The following is a 22,179-nucleotide window of genomic DNA, read 5'->3' as shown; positions in this document are numbered from 1 at the left end:
CATGGGACTTTCTCCAAAATTGACCATATAATTGGTCAAAAAACGGGCCTCAACAGGTACAGAAAGACAGAAATAATCCCATGCGTGCTATCGGACCACCATGGCCTAAAACTGGTCTTCAATAACAATAACGGAAGAATGCCCACATATACGTGGAAATTGAACAATGCTCTACTCAATGATAACCTGGTCAAGTAAGAAATAAAGAAAGAAATTAAAGACTTTTTAGAATTTAATGAAAATTAAGGTACAACATACCCAAACTTATGGGACACAATGAAAGCTGTGCTAAGAGGAAAACTCATAGTGCTGAGTGCCTACAGAAAGAAACAGGAAAGAGCATATGTCAGCAGCTTGACAGCACACCTAAAAGCTCTAGAACAAAAAGAAGCAAATACACCCAGGAGGAATAGAAGGCAGGAAATAATCAAACTCAGAGCTGAAATCAACCAAGTAGAAACAAAAAGGACCATAGAAAGAATCAACAGAACCAAAAGTTGGTTCTTTGAGAAAATCAACAAGATAGATAAACCCTTAGCTAGACTAACAAGAGGACACAGAGAGTGTATCCAAATTAACAAAATCAGAAATGAAAAGGGAGACATAACTACAGATTCAGAGGAAATTCAAAAAATCATCAGATCTTACTATAAAAACCTATATTCAACAAAACTTGAAAATCTGCAGGAAATGGACAATTTCTTAGACAGATACCAGGTACCGAAGTTAAATCAGGAACAGATAAACCAGTTAAACAACCCCATAACTCCTAAGGACATAAAAGCAGTCATTAAAGATCTCCCAACTAAAAAGAGCCCATGTCCAGACGGGTTTATTGCAGAATTCTATCAGACCTTCCTAGAAGACCTCGTACCAATATTATCCACACTATTCCACAAAATTGAAACAGATGGAGCACTACCGAATTCCTTGTAGGAAGCCACATTACTCCTATACCTAAACCACACAAAGACCCAATAAAAAAAGAGAACTTCAGACCAATTTCCCTTTTGAATATCAATGCAAAAATACTCAATAAAATTCTGGAAAACCGAATCCAAGAGCACATCCAGAATATCATCCACCATGATCATTTAGGCTTCATCCCAGGCATGCAGGGATGGTTTAATATACGGAAAACCATCAACGTGATCCATCATATAAACAAAGTGAAAGAACAAAACCACATGATCATTTCATTAGATGCTGAGAAAGCATTTGACAAAATTCAACACCCCTTCATGATAAAAGTCCTGGAAAGTACAGGAATTCAAGGCCCATACCTAAACATAGTAAAAGCCATATACAGCAAACCATTTGCTAACATTAAACTAAATGGAGAGAAACTTGAAGCAATCCCACTAAAATCCGGGACTAGACAAGGCTGCCCACTCTCTCCCTACCTATTCAATATAGTTCTTGAAGTTCTAGCCAGAGCAATCAGACAACAAAAGGAGATCAAGGGGATACAGATCGGAAAAGAAGAGGTCAAAATATCACTATTTGCAGATGACATGATAGTATATTTAAGTGATCCCAAAAGTTCCACCAGAAAACTACTAAAGCTGATAAACAACTTCAGCAAAGGGGCTGGGTATAAAATTAACTCAAATAAATCAACAGCCTTCCTCTACACAAAAGAGAAACGAACCGAGAAAGAAATTAAGGAAATGACACCCTTCATAATAGACCCAAATAATATAAAGTACCTTGGTGTGACTTGAACCAAGCAAGTAAAAGATTTGTACAATAAGAACTTCAAGACTCTGAAGAAAGAAATTGACGAAGTCCTCAGAAGATGGAAAGATCTCCCATGCTCATGGATTGGCAGGATTAATATAGTAAAAATGGCCATTTTACCAAAAGCAATCGACAGATTCAATGCAATCCCATCAAAATACCAATCCGATTCTTCAAAGAGTTAGACAGAGCAATTTGCAAATTCATCTGGAATAACGAAAAACCCAGGATACCTAAAACTATCCTCAACAATAAAAGGACGTCAGGGGAATCACTATCCCTGAACTCAAGCAGTATTACAGAGCAATAGTGATAAAAACTGCATGGTATTGGTACAGAGACAGACAGATAGACCAATAGAACAGAATTGAAGACCCAGAAATGAACCCACACACCTATGGGCACTTGATTTTTGACAAATGAGCCAAAACCATCAAATGGAAAAAAGATAGCATTTTCAGCAAGTAGTGCTGGTTCAACTGGAGGTCAACATGCAGAAGAATGCAGACCAATCCATGCTTATCACCCTGTACAAAGCTTAAGTCCCCCAAGGACCTCCACATCAAACCAGATACACTCAAACTAATAGAAGAAAAACTAGGGAAGCATCTGGAACACATGGGCACTGGAAAAAATTTCCTGAAGAAAACACCAATGGCTTATGCTCTAAGATCAAGAATCGACAAATGGGATCTCATAAAACTGCAAAGGTTCTGTAATGCAAAGGACACTGTGGTTAGGACAAAACAGCAACCAACAGATTGGGAAAAGATCTTTCCCAATCCTACAACAGATAGAGGCCTTATATCCAAAATATACAAAGAACTCAAGAAGTTAGACCGCAGGGAGACAAATAACCCTATCAAAAAATGGGGTTCAGAGCTAAACAAAGAATTCACAGCTGAGGAATGCCAAATGGCCGAGAAACATCTAAAGAAATGTTCAACATCATTAGTCATAAGGGAGATGCAAATCAAAACAACCCTGAGATTTCACCTCACACCAGTGAGAATGGCTAAGATCAAAAACTCAGGTGACAGCAGATGCTGGCGAGGATGTGGAGAAAGAGGAACACTCCTCCATTGTTAGTGGGATTGCAGACTGGTAAAACCATTCTGGAAATCAGTCTGGAGGTTCCTCAGAAAATTGAACATTTAACTGCCTGAGGACCCAGCTATACCTCTCTTGGGCATATACCCAAAAGATGCCCCAACATATAAAAAAGTCACGTGCTCCACTATGTTCATCGCAGCCTTATTTATAATAGCCAGAAGCTGGAAAAAACCCAGATGCCCTTCAACAGAGGAATGGATACAGAAAATGTGGTACATCTACACAATGGAATATTACTCAGCTATCAAAAACAATGACTTTATGAAATTCGTAGGCAAATGGTCGGATTGGAAAATATCATCCTGAGTGAGGTACCCCAATCACAGAAAAACACACATGGTATGCACTCATTGATAAGTGGCTATTAGCCCAAATGCCTGAATTACCCTTGATGCCTAGAACAAATGAAACTCAAGACAGATGATCAAAATGTGAATGCTTCACTCCTTCTTTAAAAGGGGAACAAGAATACCCTGGGCAGGGAATAGAGAGGCAAAGATTAAAACAGAGACTGAAGGAACACCCTTTCAGAGCCTGCCCCACATGTGGCCCATGCATATACAGCCATCCAACTAGACATGATGGATGAAGTAAAGAAGTGCAGGCCGACAGGAGCCGGATGTAGATATCTCCCTCCCGAGAGACACAGCCAGAATACAGCAAACACAGAGGCATATGCCAGCAGCAAACCACTGAATTGAGAATAGGACCCCCGTTGAAGGAATCAGAGAAAGAACTGGAAGAGCTTGAAGGGGCTCGAGACCACATATGTACAACAATGCCAAGCAACCAGAGCTTCCAGGGACTAAGCCACTACCCAAAGACTATACATGGACTGACCCTGGACTCTGACCTCATAGGTAGCAATGAATAAATATCCTAGTAAGAGCACCAGTGGAAGGGGAAGCCCTGGGTCCTGCTAAGACTGAACCCCCAGTGAACTAGATGGTTGGGGGGAGGGCAACAAGGGGGGGAGGATGGGGAGGGGAACACCCATAAAAAGGGGAGGGGGGAGGGGTATGTTTGCCCAGAAACCGGGAAAGGGAATAACACTCGAAATGTATATAAGAAATACTCAAGTTAATAAAAAAAAAAGAACGATAATGTATGGGATTCCCAACCTCGCTGATCCCCACCCACAGCTCACTGCTCCCAAATCCCATGGGAGAGAGAACTCACTTCCCAGGCAGGTGGACACTCCTGAGACTGCAGCGCAGGAGAAACCAACAATGCTACCCACCGCTGCCCACATCCCTGGCCCAAGAGGAAACTGTATACTGCCTCTGGGAACCGGAAGAAAGGGGCACTGGAGCTGCAGGTACCCTGCATTCCAGACATTGCCAGGACCTGAAGGGACTGGATCAACAGTTCTCTGCACCCAAATCCCGTGGGAGGGAGGGCTAAACGTTCAGAGTGGCAGACATGCTTGGGAAGCCAGAAGAGACTACACTCTGCCCACATTTCTGACTCCAGAGGAAAACACCAAACGCCATCTGGGACCCCGGTGCACGGGGGCTCCCGGAAAAGGCAGCACAGGACCTCCTGGATGCCACCCTCACAGAGAGCTCAAAATCAACACCCCCAAGCAAATTTGAACCACAGGACAACAGGTAAGACCAACTTTTCTGCTCCATTCGACCTGCCTGGTGGACTCAGGAAACAGGACCAGAAGAACAGATGAAGACCAGTAGCCAGAAAAACACGCCCAAAAGAAAAAAACATTCTATTCCCATAACTGGATGAAAGAAAACAGGAAAACAGGTCTACAGCACTCCTGACACACAGGTATATAGGACAGTTTAGCAATTGTCAGAAATACCAGAACAAAGTAACACCAGAGATAATCTGAAGGCAAGAGGAAAGTGCAGGAACCCAAGCAACAGAAAACAAGACTACATGGCATCATCGGAGCCCAATTCTCCCACCAAAACAAACACTGAATATCCAAACACCCCAGAAAAGCAAGATCTAGATTTAAAATCACATTTGATTATGAAAATGGAGGACTTCAAGAAAGACATGAAGAACTCCCTTAGAAATGCAGGAAAACATAAATAAACAAGTAGAAGCCTATAGAGAGGAATCACAAAAATCCCTGAAAGAACTCCAGGAAAACACAATCAAACAGTTGAAGAAATTAAAAATGGAAATAGAAGCAATCAAAAATGAACACAGGGATACAACCCTGGATATAGAAAACCAAAGGAAGAGACAAGGAGCCGTAGATACGAGCATCACCAATGGAATACAAGAGATAGAAGAGAGAATCTCAGGAGCAGAAGATTCCAGAGAAATCATCGACACAACTGTCAAAGATAATGTAAAATGGAAAAGGCTACTGGTCCAAAACATACAGGAAATCCAGGACTCAATGAGAAGATCAAACCTAAGGATAATAGGTACAGAAGAGAGTGAAAACTCCCAGCTCAAAGGGCCAGTAAATATCTTCAACAAAATCATAGAAGAAAACTACCCTAACCTAAAGAAAGAGATCCCCATAAACATACAAGAAGCCTACAGAACTCCAAATAGTTTGGACCAGAAAAGAAACTTCTCCCATAACATAATTGTCAAAACACCAAATGCACAAAATAAAGAAAGAATATTAAAAGCAGTAAGGGAAAAAGGTCAAGTAACATATAAAGGCAGATCTATCAGAATCACACCAGACTTCTCTCCAGAGGCTATGAAAGCCAGAAGATCCTGGACAGATGTCATACAGACCCTAAGAGAACATAAATGCCAGCCCAGGTTACTGTATCCTGCAAAACTCTCAATTAACATAGATGGAGGAACCAAGACATTCCATGACAAAACCAAATTTACACAATATCTTTCTACAAATCCAGCACTACAAAGCACAATACATGGTAAAGCCCAACATAAGGAGGCAAGCTACAACCTAGAAAAAGCAAGAAACTAATCGTCTTGGCAACAAAACAAAGAAAAGAAAAGCACACAAACATAACCTCAAATCCAAATATGAATATAACAGGACGCAATAATCACTATCCCTTAATATCTCTCAACATCAATGGTCTCAACTCCCCAATAAAAAGACATAGATTAACAAACTGGATACACAATGAGGACCCTGCATTATGCTGCCTAAAGGAAACACACCTCAGAGACAAAGACAGACTTTACCTCAGAGTGAAAGGCTGGAAATCAATTTTCCAAGGAAAGGGTTGGAAGAAGCACGCTGGAATAGCTATTCTAATATCAAATAAAATCAATTTTCAACTAAAAGTCATCAAAAAAGATAAGGAAGGACACTTCACATTCATCAAAGGAAAAATCCACCAAGATGAACTCTCAATCCTAAATATCTATGATCCAAATACAAGGGCACTACATACGTAAAAGAAACCTTACTAAAGCTCAAAACACACATTGTACCTCACACAATAATAGTAGGAGATTTCAACACCCCACTCTCATCAATGGACACATCATGGAAACAGATATTAAACAGAGACATAGACTAAGAGAAGTCATGAACCAAATGGACTTAACAGATATTTATAGAACATTCTATCCTAAAGCAAAAGGATATACATTCTTCTCAGCTCCTCATGGTACTTTCTCCAAAATTGACCATATAATTGGTCAAAAAACGGGCCTCAACAGGTACAGAAAGATAGAAATTATCCCATGCGTGCTTTCAGACCACCACGGCCTAAAGCTGGTCTTCAATAAAAATAAAGGGAGAACACCCACGTATACGTGGAAGTTGAACAATGCTCTACTCAACGATAACTGGGTCAAGGAAGAAATAAAGAAGGAATTTTTAGAATTTAATGAAAATTAAGGTACAACACACCCAAACTTATGGGACACAATGAAAGCTGTGCTAAGAGGAAAACTCATAGCGCTGAGTGCCTGCAGAAAGAAACAGGAAAGAGCATATGTCAGCAGCTTGACAGCACACCTAAAAGCTCTAGAACAAAAAGAAGCAAATACACCCAGGAGGAGTAGAAGGCAGGAAATAATCAAACTCAGAGCTGAAATCAACCAAGTAGAAACAAAAAGGACCATAGAAAGAATCAACAGAACCAAAAGTTGGTTCTTTGAGAAAATCAACAAGATAGATAAACCCTTAGCCAGAGTAACGAGAGGACACAGAGAGTGTTTCCAAATTAACAAAATCAGAAATGAAAAGGGAGACATAACTACAGATTCAGAGGAAATTCAAAAAATCATCAGATCTTACTATAAAAGCCTATATTCAACAAAACTTGAAAATCTGCAGGAAATGTACAATTTCCTAGACAGATACCAGGTACCGAAGTTAAATCAGGAACAGATAAACCAGTTAAACAACTCTAAAACTCCTAAGGAAATAGAAGCAGTCATTAAAGGTCTCCCAACCAAAAAGAGCCCAGGTCCAGACGGGTTTAATGCAGAATTCTATCAGACCTTCAGAGAAGACCTCATATCAATACTATCCAAACTATTCCACAAAATTGAAACAGATGGAGCATTACCGAATCCCTTCTATGAAGCCACAATTACTCTTATACCTAAACCACACAAAGATCCAACAAAGAAAGAGAACTTCAGACCAATTTCCCTTATGAATATCGATGAAAAAATAATCAATAAAATTCTGGCAAACCGAATTCACGAGCACATGAAAACAATCATCCACCATGATCAAGTAGGCTTCATCCCAGGCATGCAGGGATGGTTTAATATACGGAAAACCATCAACGTGATCCATTATATAAACAAACTGAAAGAACAGAACCACATGATCATTTCATTAGATGCTGAGAAAGCATTTGACAAAATTCAACACGCCTTCATGATAAAAGTCCTGGAAAGAATAGGAATTCAAGGCCCATACCTAAACATAGTAAAAGCCATATACAGCAAACCAGTTGCTAACATTAAACTAAATGGAGAGAAACTTGAAGCAATCCCACTAAAATCAGGGACTAAAGACTGCCCACTCTCTCCCTACTTATTCAATATACTTCTTGAAGTTCTAGCCAGAGCAATCACACATCAAAAGGAAATCAAGGGGATTCAGATCGGAAAAGAAGAAGTCAAAATATCACTATTTGTAGATGATATGATAGTATATTTAAGTGATCCCAAAAGTTCCACCAGAGCACTACTAAACCTGATAAACAACTTCAGCAAAGTGCCTGGGTATAAAATTAACTCAAATAAATCAACAGCCTTCATCTACACAAAAGAGAAACAAGCTGAGAAAGAAATTAGGGAAACGACACCCTTCATAATAGACCCAAACAATATAAAGTACCTCGGTATGACTTTAACCAAGCAAGTAAAAGATCTGTACAATAAGAACTTCAAGACTCTGAAGAAAGAAATTGAAGAAGACCTCAGAAGATGGAAAGATCTCCCATGCTCATAGATTGGCAGGATTAATATAGTAAAAATGGCCATTTTACCAAAAGTGATCTACAGATTCAATACAATCCCCATCAAAATACCAATCCAATTCTTCAAAGAGTTACACACAACAATTTGCAAATTCATCTGGAATAACAAAAAACCCAGGATAGCTTAAACTATCCTCAACAATAAAAGGACTTCAGGGGGAATTATTATCCCTGAACTCAAGAAGTATTACAGAGCAATAGTGATAAAAACTGCAAGGTATTGGTACAGAGACAGACACATAGACCAATGGAAGAGAATTGAAGACCCAGAAATGAACCCACACACCTATGGGCATTTGATTTTTGACAAAGAGCCAAAATCATCAAATGGAAAAAAGATAGCATTTTCAGCAAATGGTGCCGGTTCAACTGGAGGTCAACATGTAGAAGAATGCAGATTGAACCATGCTTATCACCCTGTAAAAAGCTTAAGTCCAAGTGGGTCAAGGACCTCCACATCAAACCAGATACACTCAAACTAATAGAAGAAAAACTGGGACAGCATCTCGAACATATGAGCACTGGAAAAAATTTCCTGAACAAAACACCAATGGCTTATGCTCTAAGATCAAGAATAGAGAAATGGGATCTCATAAAACTGCAAATCTTCTGTAAGGCAAAGGACACTGTGGTTAGGACAAAACAGCAACCAACAGATTGGGAAAAGATCTTTACCAATCCTACAACAGATAGAGGGTTTATTTCCAAAATATATAAAGAACTCAAGAAGTTAGACCACAGGGAGACAAGTAACCCTATTAAAAATGGGGTTCAGAGCTAAACAAAGAATTCACAGCTGAGGAATGCCGAATGGCTGAGAAACACCTAAAGAAATGTTCAACATCTTTAGTCATAAGGGAAATGCAAATCAAAACAACCCTGAGATTTCACCTCACACCAGTGAGAATGGCTAAGGTCAAAAACTCAGGTGACAGCAGATGCTGGCGAGGATGTGGAGAAAGAGGAACACTCCTCCATTGTTGGTGGGATTGCAGACTGGTACAACCATTCTGGAAATCAGTCTGGAGGTTCCTCAGAAAATTGAACATTGAACTTCATGAGGATCCAGCTATACCTCTCTTGGGCATATACCCAAAAGATGCCCCAACATATAAAAAAGACACGTGCTCCATGATGTTCATAGCAGCCTTATTTATAATAGCCAGAAGCTGGAAAGAACCCAGATGCCCTTCAACAGAGGAATGGATACAGAAAATGTGGTACATCTACACAATGGAATATCACTCAGCTATCAAAAACAATGACTTTATGAAATTCATAGACAAATGGTTGGAACTGGAAAATATCATCCTGAGTGAGGTAACCCAATCACAGAAAAACACACACGGTATGCACTCATTGATAAGTGTCTATTATCCCAAATGCTTAAATTACGCTAGATGCTCAGAACACATGAAACTCAAGATGGATGATCAAAATGTGAATGCTTCACTCCTTCTTTAAAAGGGGAACAAGAATACCCTTGGCAGGGAATAGACAGGCAAAGATTAAAACAGAGACAGAAGGAACACCCATTCAGAACTTGCCCCACATGTGGCCCATGCATATACAGCCACCCAATTAGACAAGATGGATGAAGCAAAGAAGTGCAGGCGGACAGAATCCGGATGTAGATCTCTCCTGAGAGACACAGCCAGATTACAGCAAATACAGAGGCGAATGCCAGCAGCAAACCACTGAACTGAGAATAGGACCCCCGTTGAAGGAATCAGAGAAAGAACTGGAAGAGCTTGAAGGGGCTTGAGACCCCTTATGAACAACAATGCCAAGCAACCAGAGCTTCCAGGGACTAAGCCACTACCTAAAGACTATACATGGACTGACCCTGGACTCTGACCTCATAGGTAGCAATGAATATCCTAGTAAGATCACCAGTGGAAGGGGAAGCCCTTGATCCTGCTAAGACCTAACCCCCAGTGAACGTGATTGTTGGAGGGAGAGTGGCAATGCAGGAAGGGTGGGGAGGGGAACACCCATAAAGAAGGGGAGGGGGAGGGACTAGGGGGATGTTTGCCTGGGAACTGGGAAAGGGAATAACATTCGAAATGTAAATAAGAAATACTCAAGTTAATAAAAAAAAAGGCACAGACATACAAAAAGGAAAAACACAGACTCAATAAAGAAAGAGAATCATAGACTAATATTCTCCTGAATATAGACCTTAAAATACTCAATAAAATATTTGAAAACAAGTTGAAGAGACAATAAAAATATCATCTTCTCTAAATGTTGCTGTAAAAATAAAATAAAAACTGTCTTTTATCCAGTACTAGATCCAGCACCATAGTGCCCTAAGACATCTATTAGATATCTTCTCAGTCAGCAAAGCATCTCACCCACTTTGCTCCTTCTCATATCACACTGATGATGAGTACTCTCTGAGCCTGGAAATAGTCTCTCTACCCATCTAGTTCCCAAGGCAGGCTGCCACCACGCCAGACATACACTTCCCAATTATGTGGTGGATCAATGTCTCCAGACACCACACCCTCTCTTAAATTCAATTAAATCACCACATGAATGAACACACAACACAACAACCTCTGATCCAATTGATAAGGTATAATTGACTGTCTAGACATACAAAGTCCTATACATATCCACCCCTTAAGAATATTCACAACAACCTGTAAATGAGCAGAGAGGAATCTTAACATCTGCCTCCATGTTCTCTTGGCTGCTTCTCTCTTTCACGCCAGCCTCCTTCTCCTCTCTAAAACTTTTCTCCTGCCCATCCTTCCTTCTCATCCAATGACAGGCCTTGTTCTATTCTGTACCTTCCTTCACCTACATAATGAGATCATCCTGCATTTCACACTTTTTGCTTAATTAAAAGAAAAAACTTTTCCCTCAAAAATAAGCTAAGCATTATTATCATTTTGTAATTAAAAGGATAACATATACCTAACACCTAATCCAACATTTTATCAATTAAACAGATCAGTAAGTTATCCATTTCAGTTTGAGAAAGTCATAAAATCTGTTATATCCTTGCCAGATTGCATACTATCTGATAACTATCTAATAAAATATGTATTTTCTAAGTTAAACAGCCTGATAGTTTATAAGACTATAATCAGTCTTCAACACCATCAGAAATCTGAGGATGACCAAATATCTGTAAACAAAGGAAGCCTAACACAGCTTCCAGAACTGAGAAGTTGTAGAGACAAATCTCCACTAGCACAGTCCTCTGTTAGGAACATGTGAGCACTACTCTTCAGACTTCTGGCCTAAAATCAACTGACAGAATCTTGAAATGTAGAAATCTAGAAATGTAGAAGGGCTGATTACTCTGCCTGGGCAGAGATTATCAGTTAAATATTCTGCATAATTTGTCTCTTTGTGTACAGTATTTGTCTGTAGTTGAAATAGGCAGTACCTGGCTGGTGGCTGCCTAGCCACAAAATATTGCCTCACTGGAGGTAGAGATGCTCAATTTCTTTGTTAAATCCACCAAAGGGGAAATGTTAGGAGCAGATATGTCTCAACAAAAGATAAATAACTTTAAATATCATATTTTGTGTGAAGACCTAGCTATACTACCCTTGGATACCACCATGCCACAGGGGCATATGTTCCACTATGTTCATAACAGACTTATTTGAGATAGCCAGGAGCTGAAAACAACCCACATGTCCCATAACAGAAGAATGAATACAGACTACGTGGTTCAATTCCACAATTAAATACTACTCAGCTATTAAGAACAGCGACATCCCAAGTTTTGCCTGCAAATGGATGGAACTAGAAAATATCATTTTGAGTGAGGTAACTCAGATTCAAAGACATGCATGGTATGTACAAACTAACTAATAAGCAGATATTAAACAAAAAATTACATAATACCTGTGGTACAATCCAAGAAGATCTCAAGAAGACTAATGAACCAAAGAACTTGTGTGTTTATTACTCAGTCCCATTTTGGGGGAGAATAGATCAAACATAGAAGGATAGGAGGGAGGGAGAGACTATGGGGGTAAAGTAGACCAGGAGGAAAAGGTCAGGTAATTGGGAGAACAGGACTAAACCCTTGAGAACCAGCAGAAAGAATTGAAACAGGCAACCTCAGGAAGTAGAAGATGAAGGGACCCTATAAAATGTACCAGAGACCTGGGATGTGAGAGACTCTCAGGTCTCCAAGAGAGGGACTGTAGGATGATGGCATTATGCAGGTGAAGGCAGGTACAAGATAGAATGAGGCCTGTCATTGGACAAGAAGGAAAGATGGGCAGGAGAAAAATATTAGAGAGGCTGGAGCAAAAGAGAAAGACAGCTAAGAGAACATGGAAAGTGGATGCTAAGATTCCTCTCTGCACATTTACAGGTTGTTATGAATATTCTTAAGGGATGGATGTGTATAGGGCTTTGTATGTCAATTATATCTTACCAATTGGATCAGCGGTTGTTGTGTTGTGTGTTCATCCATGTGGGAATTTAATTGAATTTAAGAGAGGGTGTGGTGTCTGGAGACATTGAGCTGCCACGGAAATGGGAAGTGTATGTCTGGTATGGTGGAAACCTGCCTTGGGAACTAGTGGGTAGAGAGACTATATCCAGGCTCAGAGAGCAGTCATCATCAGTGTGATATGAGATGGAGCAAAGTGGGTGAGATGCTTTGCTGACTGAGATGAAGATATCTAATAGATGTCTTAGGGAACTATGGTGCTGAACCTAGTGCAAGATAAAAGACAGAATTTATTTTATTTTTACAGCAACATATGATCAAATAGACTTCATTCCTCAGACATAGCAATTGTTCAATATACCAGTGTATCTCAATGTATTCCACCCTATTAACAAGATGAAAGAAAAACTACACATGATCATCTCAATAGGTGCTGAAAACCTTTGACAAAATCCAACACCTATTCATGATGAAAGCCTTGAAGGGACACAAGAGAAATAACTAGAAATACTAAAGACAATTTACAGCAAGAAAACAACCAAAACCAAAAAAAAAGGAGCTTCAAAATAGAAAAATATTTTCACCACCTGAACATAAGGGAGATTTCTGATAGCCCAAATATTTATGAACTCAAGAACCTAAACATAAATAAACCAAAAGTTTCAATTAAAGTGGAATAGAGATCTAAACAGATAATTCTCAACAGAGAAATTTCAAATGTCTAATCAACACCTCTCATAGGCTAAAGGAAGGCAGAATGAGGTTAAAAAAAAGCCTCTGGGAAGGAAAACCAGGAATGGGGCAACAGGTGGGCTGTTAATAAAGAAAATAATTGCCTTCTGATCTGAATCAGTGACATAAGCAGACCTTGGGTGCTGGCTCCATACCCAGTCCCACAACAACCAGAGAAAGTTTGATTCCCAGGTGCTCTAACATGCCCAGAATCACATGGAAGGAGGCCACAACCACTGCCCCAACACCCAGAGTTAACTGTGTCCCCAGGATCTAGGGAAGCAAGACCCCACAAGCCAATGGAGCTGCTTCATTCTAGTTTGAAACTTCACCAGGAGCAGACCTGGGGCACTGGCTCTGCACCCATCCCTAGAACACCCCGAGAGAGCCTGGAGTAACTGTGTCCCCTGGATACTTGGATGTAGGAACCTCCACCCAGCCAATAGCATGGGTTCCTTCAGGTCTGAAACAGTGCCCTGAGTAGACCTGGGGCTCTGGCTCTGTACCCAGTCCCACAACAGCCAGAAGGAGCCCAACTCCCAGGTGCACAGAAACACTCAGAAGAGGCCACAACATCTACCCCAAAACTCTGGAGAAATTAGGTCCCCCAGGATCCAGAGATGCAGAAACCACCACCCAGTCAGTGGTACCAGTTCCTTATTGTCTGAACCTGGACCTAGAGCAGCCCTGGAGTGCTGGCTCTGCATCCACTCTTATGACACCCAGTGGGAGCCTGAGTCCCAGGTTCTCTGAAACACCCAACATCACAGGACCAAGGATCACAGAGGAAGCTCAACTCCCAGGAGATCAGACACAAGCAGGAGAACTGGAGCTTGGACAAACTGAAGATCATAGTTGAGAACACAAAATCTTTCCCAACACCCAGCATAGCTGGTATCTCACAGGAACCAAGGAAACAGAAAACCCCATCCAACAATTGGAACAGGTTCCTTACAGTCTGAAATGGTTACTTCCAGCATGCACCAGTGCCTGGAGCAAACAAACACAGGGCTCTAGCTCTCCAACCACTCCAGCAGCACTCTAAGAAAGCTTGGCTGCAAGGAGCTCTTACACAACCAGAAGATCAGAAATCACAGGATCACATAGACAGCTGGACTCTGAGAAGTTCCAACATAACCAGGATCAAAGGAGTGACAGACTCCCTACAAAGACAGCAAGGGCAGGGAGCACTAGAGATAACCATATGGAGAGATGCAACTCAAGAAAGCAACAGAAACTACAGCTACTTGCTATCCACAGACTCCGGTTCTCAAACTAAACCAAGTCCTGGATACCCCATCTCACCAGAAAAGCAAGATTCAGATTTAAAATCACATCTCATGATGATGATAGAGAACTTAATAAGGACATAAATAACTCCCTTAAAGAATTACAGGAAAACACAACTAAAGAGGTGAAGGAACTGATCAAAACCATCCAGGATATAGAAATGGAAATAAAAACAATTAAGAAATCACAAAAAATAGATAACCCTGGGATACAAAACCTAAGAAAGAGATCAGAAGTCATATATGCAAGCATCACCAACAGAATACAAGAGATAGAAGAGAGAATCTCAGGAGCAGAAGATACCATAGAAAACATTGACTCAAAAGTCAAAGAAAATACAAACTAACCCAAAACAGCCAGGAAATCCAGGACACAGTGAGAATACAAAAACTAATGATAATAGGTATAGAAAACAGCAAATATTCCCAACTTAAAGGGCCACTATATATATTCAACAAAATTATAGAAAAACCTTCCTACCCTAAAGAAAGAGATGCCTATAATCATACAAGAAACCTATAGAACTCCAAATAGACTAGGGCAGAAAAGAAACTCGTTTTGTCATATAATAATCAAGACACCAAATGCACAAAACAAAGAATATTAAAAGCAGTAAGGGAAAAAGAGCAAGTAACATATAAAGGAAGACTTATCAGGAACTTCTGATCAGAGATTATGAAAGCCAGAGGATCCTGGACAGATATCATACAGAACCTCAGAGAACAAAACGCCAGCCCAGGCTACTATGCTCAACAAAACTCTGAATTAATGTAGAGAAAGAAAGCAAGATATTCGATGACAAAACCAAATTTGCACATTATCTTTCCACAAATCAGTCCTACGAAGGATAGTAGATGGAAAATTCCAACATAAGGTGGAAAACTACACCCTAGAAAAAGCAAGAAAATGGTCTTCTTTCAACTAACCCTAAAGAAGATAGCCACACAAACATAATTACACCTCAAACAACAAAAATAATAGGAAAGAAGAATCACTTTTTTAAAATACCAATGAACTCATTCAACATTAAATGGCATAGACTAAACTGATTGCACATGTAAACAGTGCAATATTTTGCTTCATACAATAAATCACATCAGTGACAAACACAGAAACTATCTCAGAAGAAAAGGCTGGAAAAAGTTTTTCCAAGGAAATGGTCTCAAGAAACAGGCTGAAGTAGACATTATAAAATCAAAAGAAATCAACATTCAACAAAAGGTTATCAAAAGAGATAAGGAAAGACACTGCATACACATCAGAGCAAAAATCTACCAAGATGAAATATCAGTTCTGGACATCTATGCTCCAAATGCAAGGGAACCCACGTTCATAAAAAAAACTTTACAAAGCAGACATTGCACCTCATACAATAACAGTGGGAGGCATCTACACCCCATTCTCAGCAATGGACAGATTATAGAAAACAAGACTAAACAGAGACATAGAGAAACTAACAGAAATTATGAACCAAATGTATTTAACAGATACTTATAGAACATTTCATCCTAAAACAAAAGAATATACATTCTCAGCACCTCATGGTACCTTCTCCAAAAGTGACCATGTAACCGTTCATAAAACAGACCTCAACAGATACAAGAAGATTGACATAATTACATGCATCTTATCAGATCACCATGCAATACGGTTGTTCTTTAATAATAACCAAAACAACAAAGTCTACATACACATGGAAGTTACACAATGCTCTACTCGATGATAATGTGGTCAGGAAAGAAATAAAGAAATTATGGACTTTTTAGAATTTAATGTACATGAAAGAATGATATACCAAAACTTTTGGGACACAATGAAAGCAGTACTAAGAGGAAAACTCATAGTTCTGCATCCCTCAAACAAAAAAAGAAAAAACACTGGAGAGAGCATAAACTATTTGACAGCACACCTGAAAGCTCTAGAACCAAAACAAGCAAATATACCCAAGAGGAATAAACTGCAGGTAATAATCAAACTCAGGCCTGATATCAACCAAGTTTCAAAAAGAAAAAAGGAATCAACAAAACCAGGAGCTGGTTCTTTGAGAAAATTAATAAAATAGATCAATCTTTAGACAGTATCTAAATCAAAAAATAAGAAATCAAAAGGAATGCATAACAACAGAAACTAAAAATTCAACAAATATTCAGATCCTACTACAAAAGACTATACTCAACAAAACTGGAAAATCTGGTTGAAATGGACATTATTTTAGACAGATACCAGGTACCAAAGTTAAATCTGCATCAGATAACACATCTAAATAGTCCCATAACCCCTGAAGAAATAGAAGCATTGATTAAAATCTGCCAACAAAAAAAAGCCCATGGCCAGATGCATTTAGCACAGAATTCTGTAAGACCATCAAAGAATAACTAATTCCAATACTCTTCAAACTATTTCACAAAGTAGAAACAGAAGGAACACTACCCATTTCTTTCTATGAGGCCACAATTACATTTATACCTAAACCACACAATGTCCCAATATCTTAGAAAACTTCAGACCAATTTCCCTTATGAATATTGATGCAAAATACTCAGTAAAATTCTCCCAAACCAAATCCAAGAACAGATCAAAATGATCATACATTGTAATGAAGCAGGCTTGATCCCAGGGATGCAGAGATGGTTCAATAATGGAACTCCCTCAATTTAATCCACTATATAAACAATCTCAAAGGGAAAAAGCATGATTAGATGCTGAGAAAGCATTTGACAAAATTCAACAACCCTTCATGGTAGAAGTCTTGGAAAATCAAGAATTCAAGGCCCATAACTAACCATAGTTAAAGCAATATATATCAAACCAGTACCCAAAATCAAACTGAATATAAAAAGACTTGAAGCAACCACACTAAAATCAGGGACTAAATGGTAGACAAATGGGACTTCATGAAAGCACAAAGTTTTAGTAAGGCAAAGGACACTGTCAATTGGAAAAAACTGCAAACATCAGATGGGGAAATGATCTTTACTAATCCCACATCCAAGATAGGGCTAATATCCAATATATACAAAGAACTTAAGATGTTTGACCCTACAGAATGAAATAACTCTATTAAAAATGGGCTATAGAGGGGTTGGGGATTTAGCTCAGTGGTAGAGCGCTTGCCTAGGAAGCGCAAGGCCCTGGGTTCAATCCCCAGCTCCGAAAAAAAAAAAGAACCAAAAAAAAATGGGCTATAGAGCTGAACAAATGACTTTCAACTGAAGAATATTCTATGGCTGAGAAGTACCTAAAGAAATGTTCAACATCCTTAGTCACCAGGGAAACACAAATCAAAACAACACAGAGATTCCACTTCACACCAGTCAGAACAGCTAAGATCAAAAATTCAGGTAACAGCAGATGCTAGCAAGGATGTTGAAAAAGAGGAACACTTCTCCATTGTTGATGGTTTTGCAAGTTGGTACAGCCACTCTGGAAATCAGTGTGGAGGTTCCTCAGAATATCAGACATACCTTAAAACCCAGTTATTCCACTCCTGGGCATATATCCAAAAGATTCTCCAACATAAAATAAGAACACATGTTCCACTATACTCGTGGCAGCCTTATTTATAACATCCAGATGCTAGAAAGAACCCAGATGTCCTTCAACAGAGGAATGGATGCATAAAATGTGGTACATTTACACAATGGAGTACTACTCAGCTATTAAAAACAATGACTTCATGAAATTCATAGGCAAATGGATGGAAGTAGAAAATAACATGGGGGTTATTGGGGTTGGGGATTTAGCTCAGTGGTAGAGAGCTTGCCCAGCAAGCGTGAGGCCCTGGGTTTGGTCCTCAGCTCCAAAAAAAAAAAAAGGAAAAAGAAAGAAAAGAAAAGAACATCTTAAGTGAGGTAAACCAATCACAAAGGAACACACATGATATGCACTCACTGATAAATGGATATTAACCCAAAAGCTCAAAATACCCAAGGTGCAATTTACAGACCACATGAAGCTCAAGAAGAAGGAAGACCAAAATGTGGCTGTTTCAGTCCTTCTTAGGAGGTGTAAGAAAATACTCACAGGAGGAAATAGAGAGACAAACGTGGAGCAGAGACTGAAGGAAAGGCCATGCAGAGACTGCACCACCTGGGAATCCATACCATATACAGCCCCAAAACCCAGATACTTTTGGACATGCAAAAAAATTCATACTGACAGGAGCCTAATAAAACTGTCATCTGAAAGGCTCTACAAAAGACTGACAAATACAGAGGCAGATGCCTGCAACCAAACATTGGACTGAGAACGGGGTCCCTAGTGCAGGAGTTAGAGAAAGGACTGAAGTAGCTGAAGAGGTTTTCAGTCCCATAAAAGAATAACACTATCAATCAACCAGACACCCCAGAGCTCCCAGGGACTAAACCACCAACAAAAGGGTACACATGGAGCGACCGATGGCTCCAGCCACACGTGTAGCAGAAGATGGCCTTGTCGGGCATCAGTGGGAGGTGAGGCCCTTGATCCTGTGAAGGCCCATCAGTGCCGGGGAATGCCAAGGTCAGGTGGAGGTAGGGAGTTTATGAGTGGGTAACAGAACATCCTCATAGAAGCAGAGGGAGTGGAATGGGATAGGGGGTTCCTGAAGGGGAAAGAGGAAAAGGAGTTAACATTGGAAATTTAAAGAAAATAAAGAAAATAATTTATTTTAAAATTAATAGAAAAAATTATTTTGTTTATTTGCAAGGACTATGCTTCACTATGCTGCCATAGTTGTGTTAGACTGCTATTTGACTGTTGACTGTTATTTTATGTAAATAATCTTAAACCATAGATATTACATTTTAATAATTAAGATTTTTGTGTGGTTTGAAATTTAACCAAATGATATGTTAGCTTATAACATAACCAGTGAATTTTTTTGCTGAGAAATATCAGAGCTGTATAAATGCTACTACAGAAAATTATTCCAACTTCACTTCATGTGTAACACATTTGGCTAGAGGTTTCAAAACTTGTCTTACTGCAATATATTTTTAATATGAAAATGCTTATCTTTCAATAAAATATTACAGAGTGAATTAACATAAAAATAAGAAAATAAAGATCAATCACAAACAGGTAATTTCAAACATCAGTGTAATAGTAGATAATGCCAGCCACACCTAAGCATGTGACTTCTGTGTTCATGTTAAGTACTTGTGCACATAGAACCAGAGTGTGTGAAAAATGGACTAAAGATGGTCAGGTAGATCCTATTTCAAACTGACTATACACTCTCGGCCTATATTATACAAATTTAATAAGAAACATGATTGAAGATTAGTAGATATTAGTTAATGCATGTCTATGCATATACCATATCTTATACAAATCTAGATATTTTTAAAATGTGTTATATAAGGCAAACATTTATTATACATGGAAAATAGCAAAAGTCATCTCAAAATAATAATTCCCTAATTCATGACCTATTAAATCATCTAAGAAGTCATTCTTCTTTTTTTTTTTATTTGGTGAGTTAGGTCCTTAAGTCTGTTTTACTGTAAGTGCAATCATTTGCTAATGCTAGCCATATTGCTACTGATATACTGTCTGTAGAGACATAGCATAGTAAACAGTGTAGCCTATGGAGGTGATACTGCACTGCAGAGGAAAATCAGAAACAAGTGCAGCATTATTCCTTGAAAATTAAAAAAAAACTGGGACATGTAGAGGTTCAAATGAAATATTTCACCTAGTTGTGAAATTTGAATTAATCTGATCATGTTTTCTATTTCAATTTCTCACAAAATATGAAAAGATGTCCTCATTACCTAATCACATTTCACTTCTGAGTCTTTTTCCCTATCCACTGACTTTACCAGATAATTATCACCATACTAAGGTGTTAGCAAAATATTCCAATGTCACTTTCCCCAGAATCTATGCTATTTCAGCAATTTACTGTCAATTGACCATGAGCTGAAAATTCATTGCGTATTTTTATTTCCCCATGTTGACTTCGGGGTTGGGCACATGCTATGTTTCTCCATTTCTAATATTTAATTTTACTATTCCCTACAGTGATAGAAGTACCTGGGTGTAGCAAAATATATTTTATTTCATTTGAAATAATTGCACATAGTGATTTCTCACTAAGTTCACCAAGGTAACTGGAAAAAAACTGTCTATCCAGACATTTTATTCCTGTAAATTTAAGATGATCTAAGGAAAAGCACAAGTGGACATATCTCATAGAATATGTTCTTATGAATAATCCATAAAATCAAATAAATGTATAATGGAAGCATATGGATTGAGTAGGCCAAACCTGCTTTAATAATATATGATACCCAAAGTGGTAGAAAACATTTGCTTTCAATCTTTGCAAAATGTTAAAGATACAAAACAGAAGTGAAGTTGCATATAATTCTAGTTCTTACCGTACTGCACCCAAATCAGACGAGGCTGAAATAAACAACAATTATCAAACTAGAACCTGAGGGGGAAATCCAAAGTCACAGACTTCAAAGGTATTACCTGCTTTAACAGACTCATGACTGAAATTCTTCAATCTCATGAACTTGTGTGCCAAGCAGCTACCAACAACTCTTCTACTACAGAGGTGTCATTGCATGTGCTAAGATAGTGAGGTATTAGAGAGAGCACAGGGAAAAGGTTGACAAATTTTAATTGTATAATATAAAACATAAAACTCTGAAACCAAATCTCTCTCTTACCCTTCCAATTGAGAGAACAAAAGGAGCCAATAAGAAAACATAATTAAAGAGAGCTTTTTGGAAGGGAAGATACAGAGACTCAAGATGGGAAATACAAACAATAGTGCTAAAATTCATACTTAACCTGAAACACTTGAATATTTCAAAGGAGTGTGTCAATTTAATACACTTACTTTAATTCATTTTCTATGTCAAAAGGTGTTTCCCAATTTCTTGTTTCTTTCAGTGGGTCTAAATGAAAAATAGGGAAAAATGCACCAATTATCGCAGATCCATCTTGGTATAAATGGTGTTTCGTTTCTTCTAGGCAGGAAGAGGTTGCAATGTCCCAGATAAGAGTTGGCATCTGTAAAAACCAGGAAATAAAAAGCCAGGAAAATAGCATGTTAATAGATATTTCAGCTGAGATCTAAGTCTTAAAGTGTTAAGTCTCATTGTGTAGCATATATATGTTTGAGTGTGTGTTTGCATCTGTCTCTTTCTCTCTCCCTTGGAGTGTGTATGTGTGTGTGTGTGTGTGTGTGTGTGTGTGTGTGTGTGTGTGTGTGTGTGTGTGCTTGTGCACCCTTGGAGAGTTCCAATTCTCATTATCCTTCATGCCCATACTCAGTAAAAAACAAGTTATTATATAAAATAACATATTTTTCATCTCCAGGCAGAATCAAAGTTATTTCCTCCAAGATTGCAAGATCCCAGAGTTGGACTCTCTTGTGTGTCTGGACACAAGGGTTTACCAAGAAAATGATCATATGGGAGTCCATGAAAATAATACACACATGTTACTTCAGAGGAACTTATT

General features: G+C 38.9%; 1 protein-coding gene across 1 annotated transcript in view; it reads right to left on the bottom strand.

Moving 5' to 3' along the window:
- Window positions 1–21,765, bottom strand: part of Vom2r54 (vomeronasal 2 receptor, 54) — a 41,439-nt gene extending 19,674 nt beyond the window's left edge. Inside the window, exon 1 of the mRNA XM_006241129.1 lies at window positions 21,554–21,765. Within this exon, the coding sequence (XP_006241191.1) occupies window positions 21,554–21,765 (212 nt within the window). The remainder of the gene's footprint in view (window positions 1–21,553) is intronic.
- Between the last annotated feature and the right edge of the window lie 414 nt (window positions 21,766–22,179).

This window comes from Rattus norvegicus, chromosome 7 (assembly GCF_036323735.1).
Source record: "Rattus norvegicus strain BN/NHsdMcwi chromosome 7, GRCr8, whole genome shotgun sequence".
Classification (NCBI taxonomy): Eukaryota; Metazoa; Chordata; class Mammalia; order Rodentia; family Muridae; genus Rattus; species Rattus norvegicus.
The sequence above is the reverse complement of the archived record's forward strand: the minus strand, read 5'-3'. Positions and strand labels throughout refer to the sequence as shown.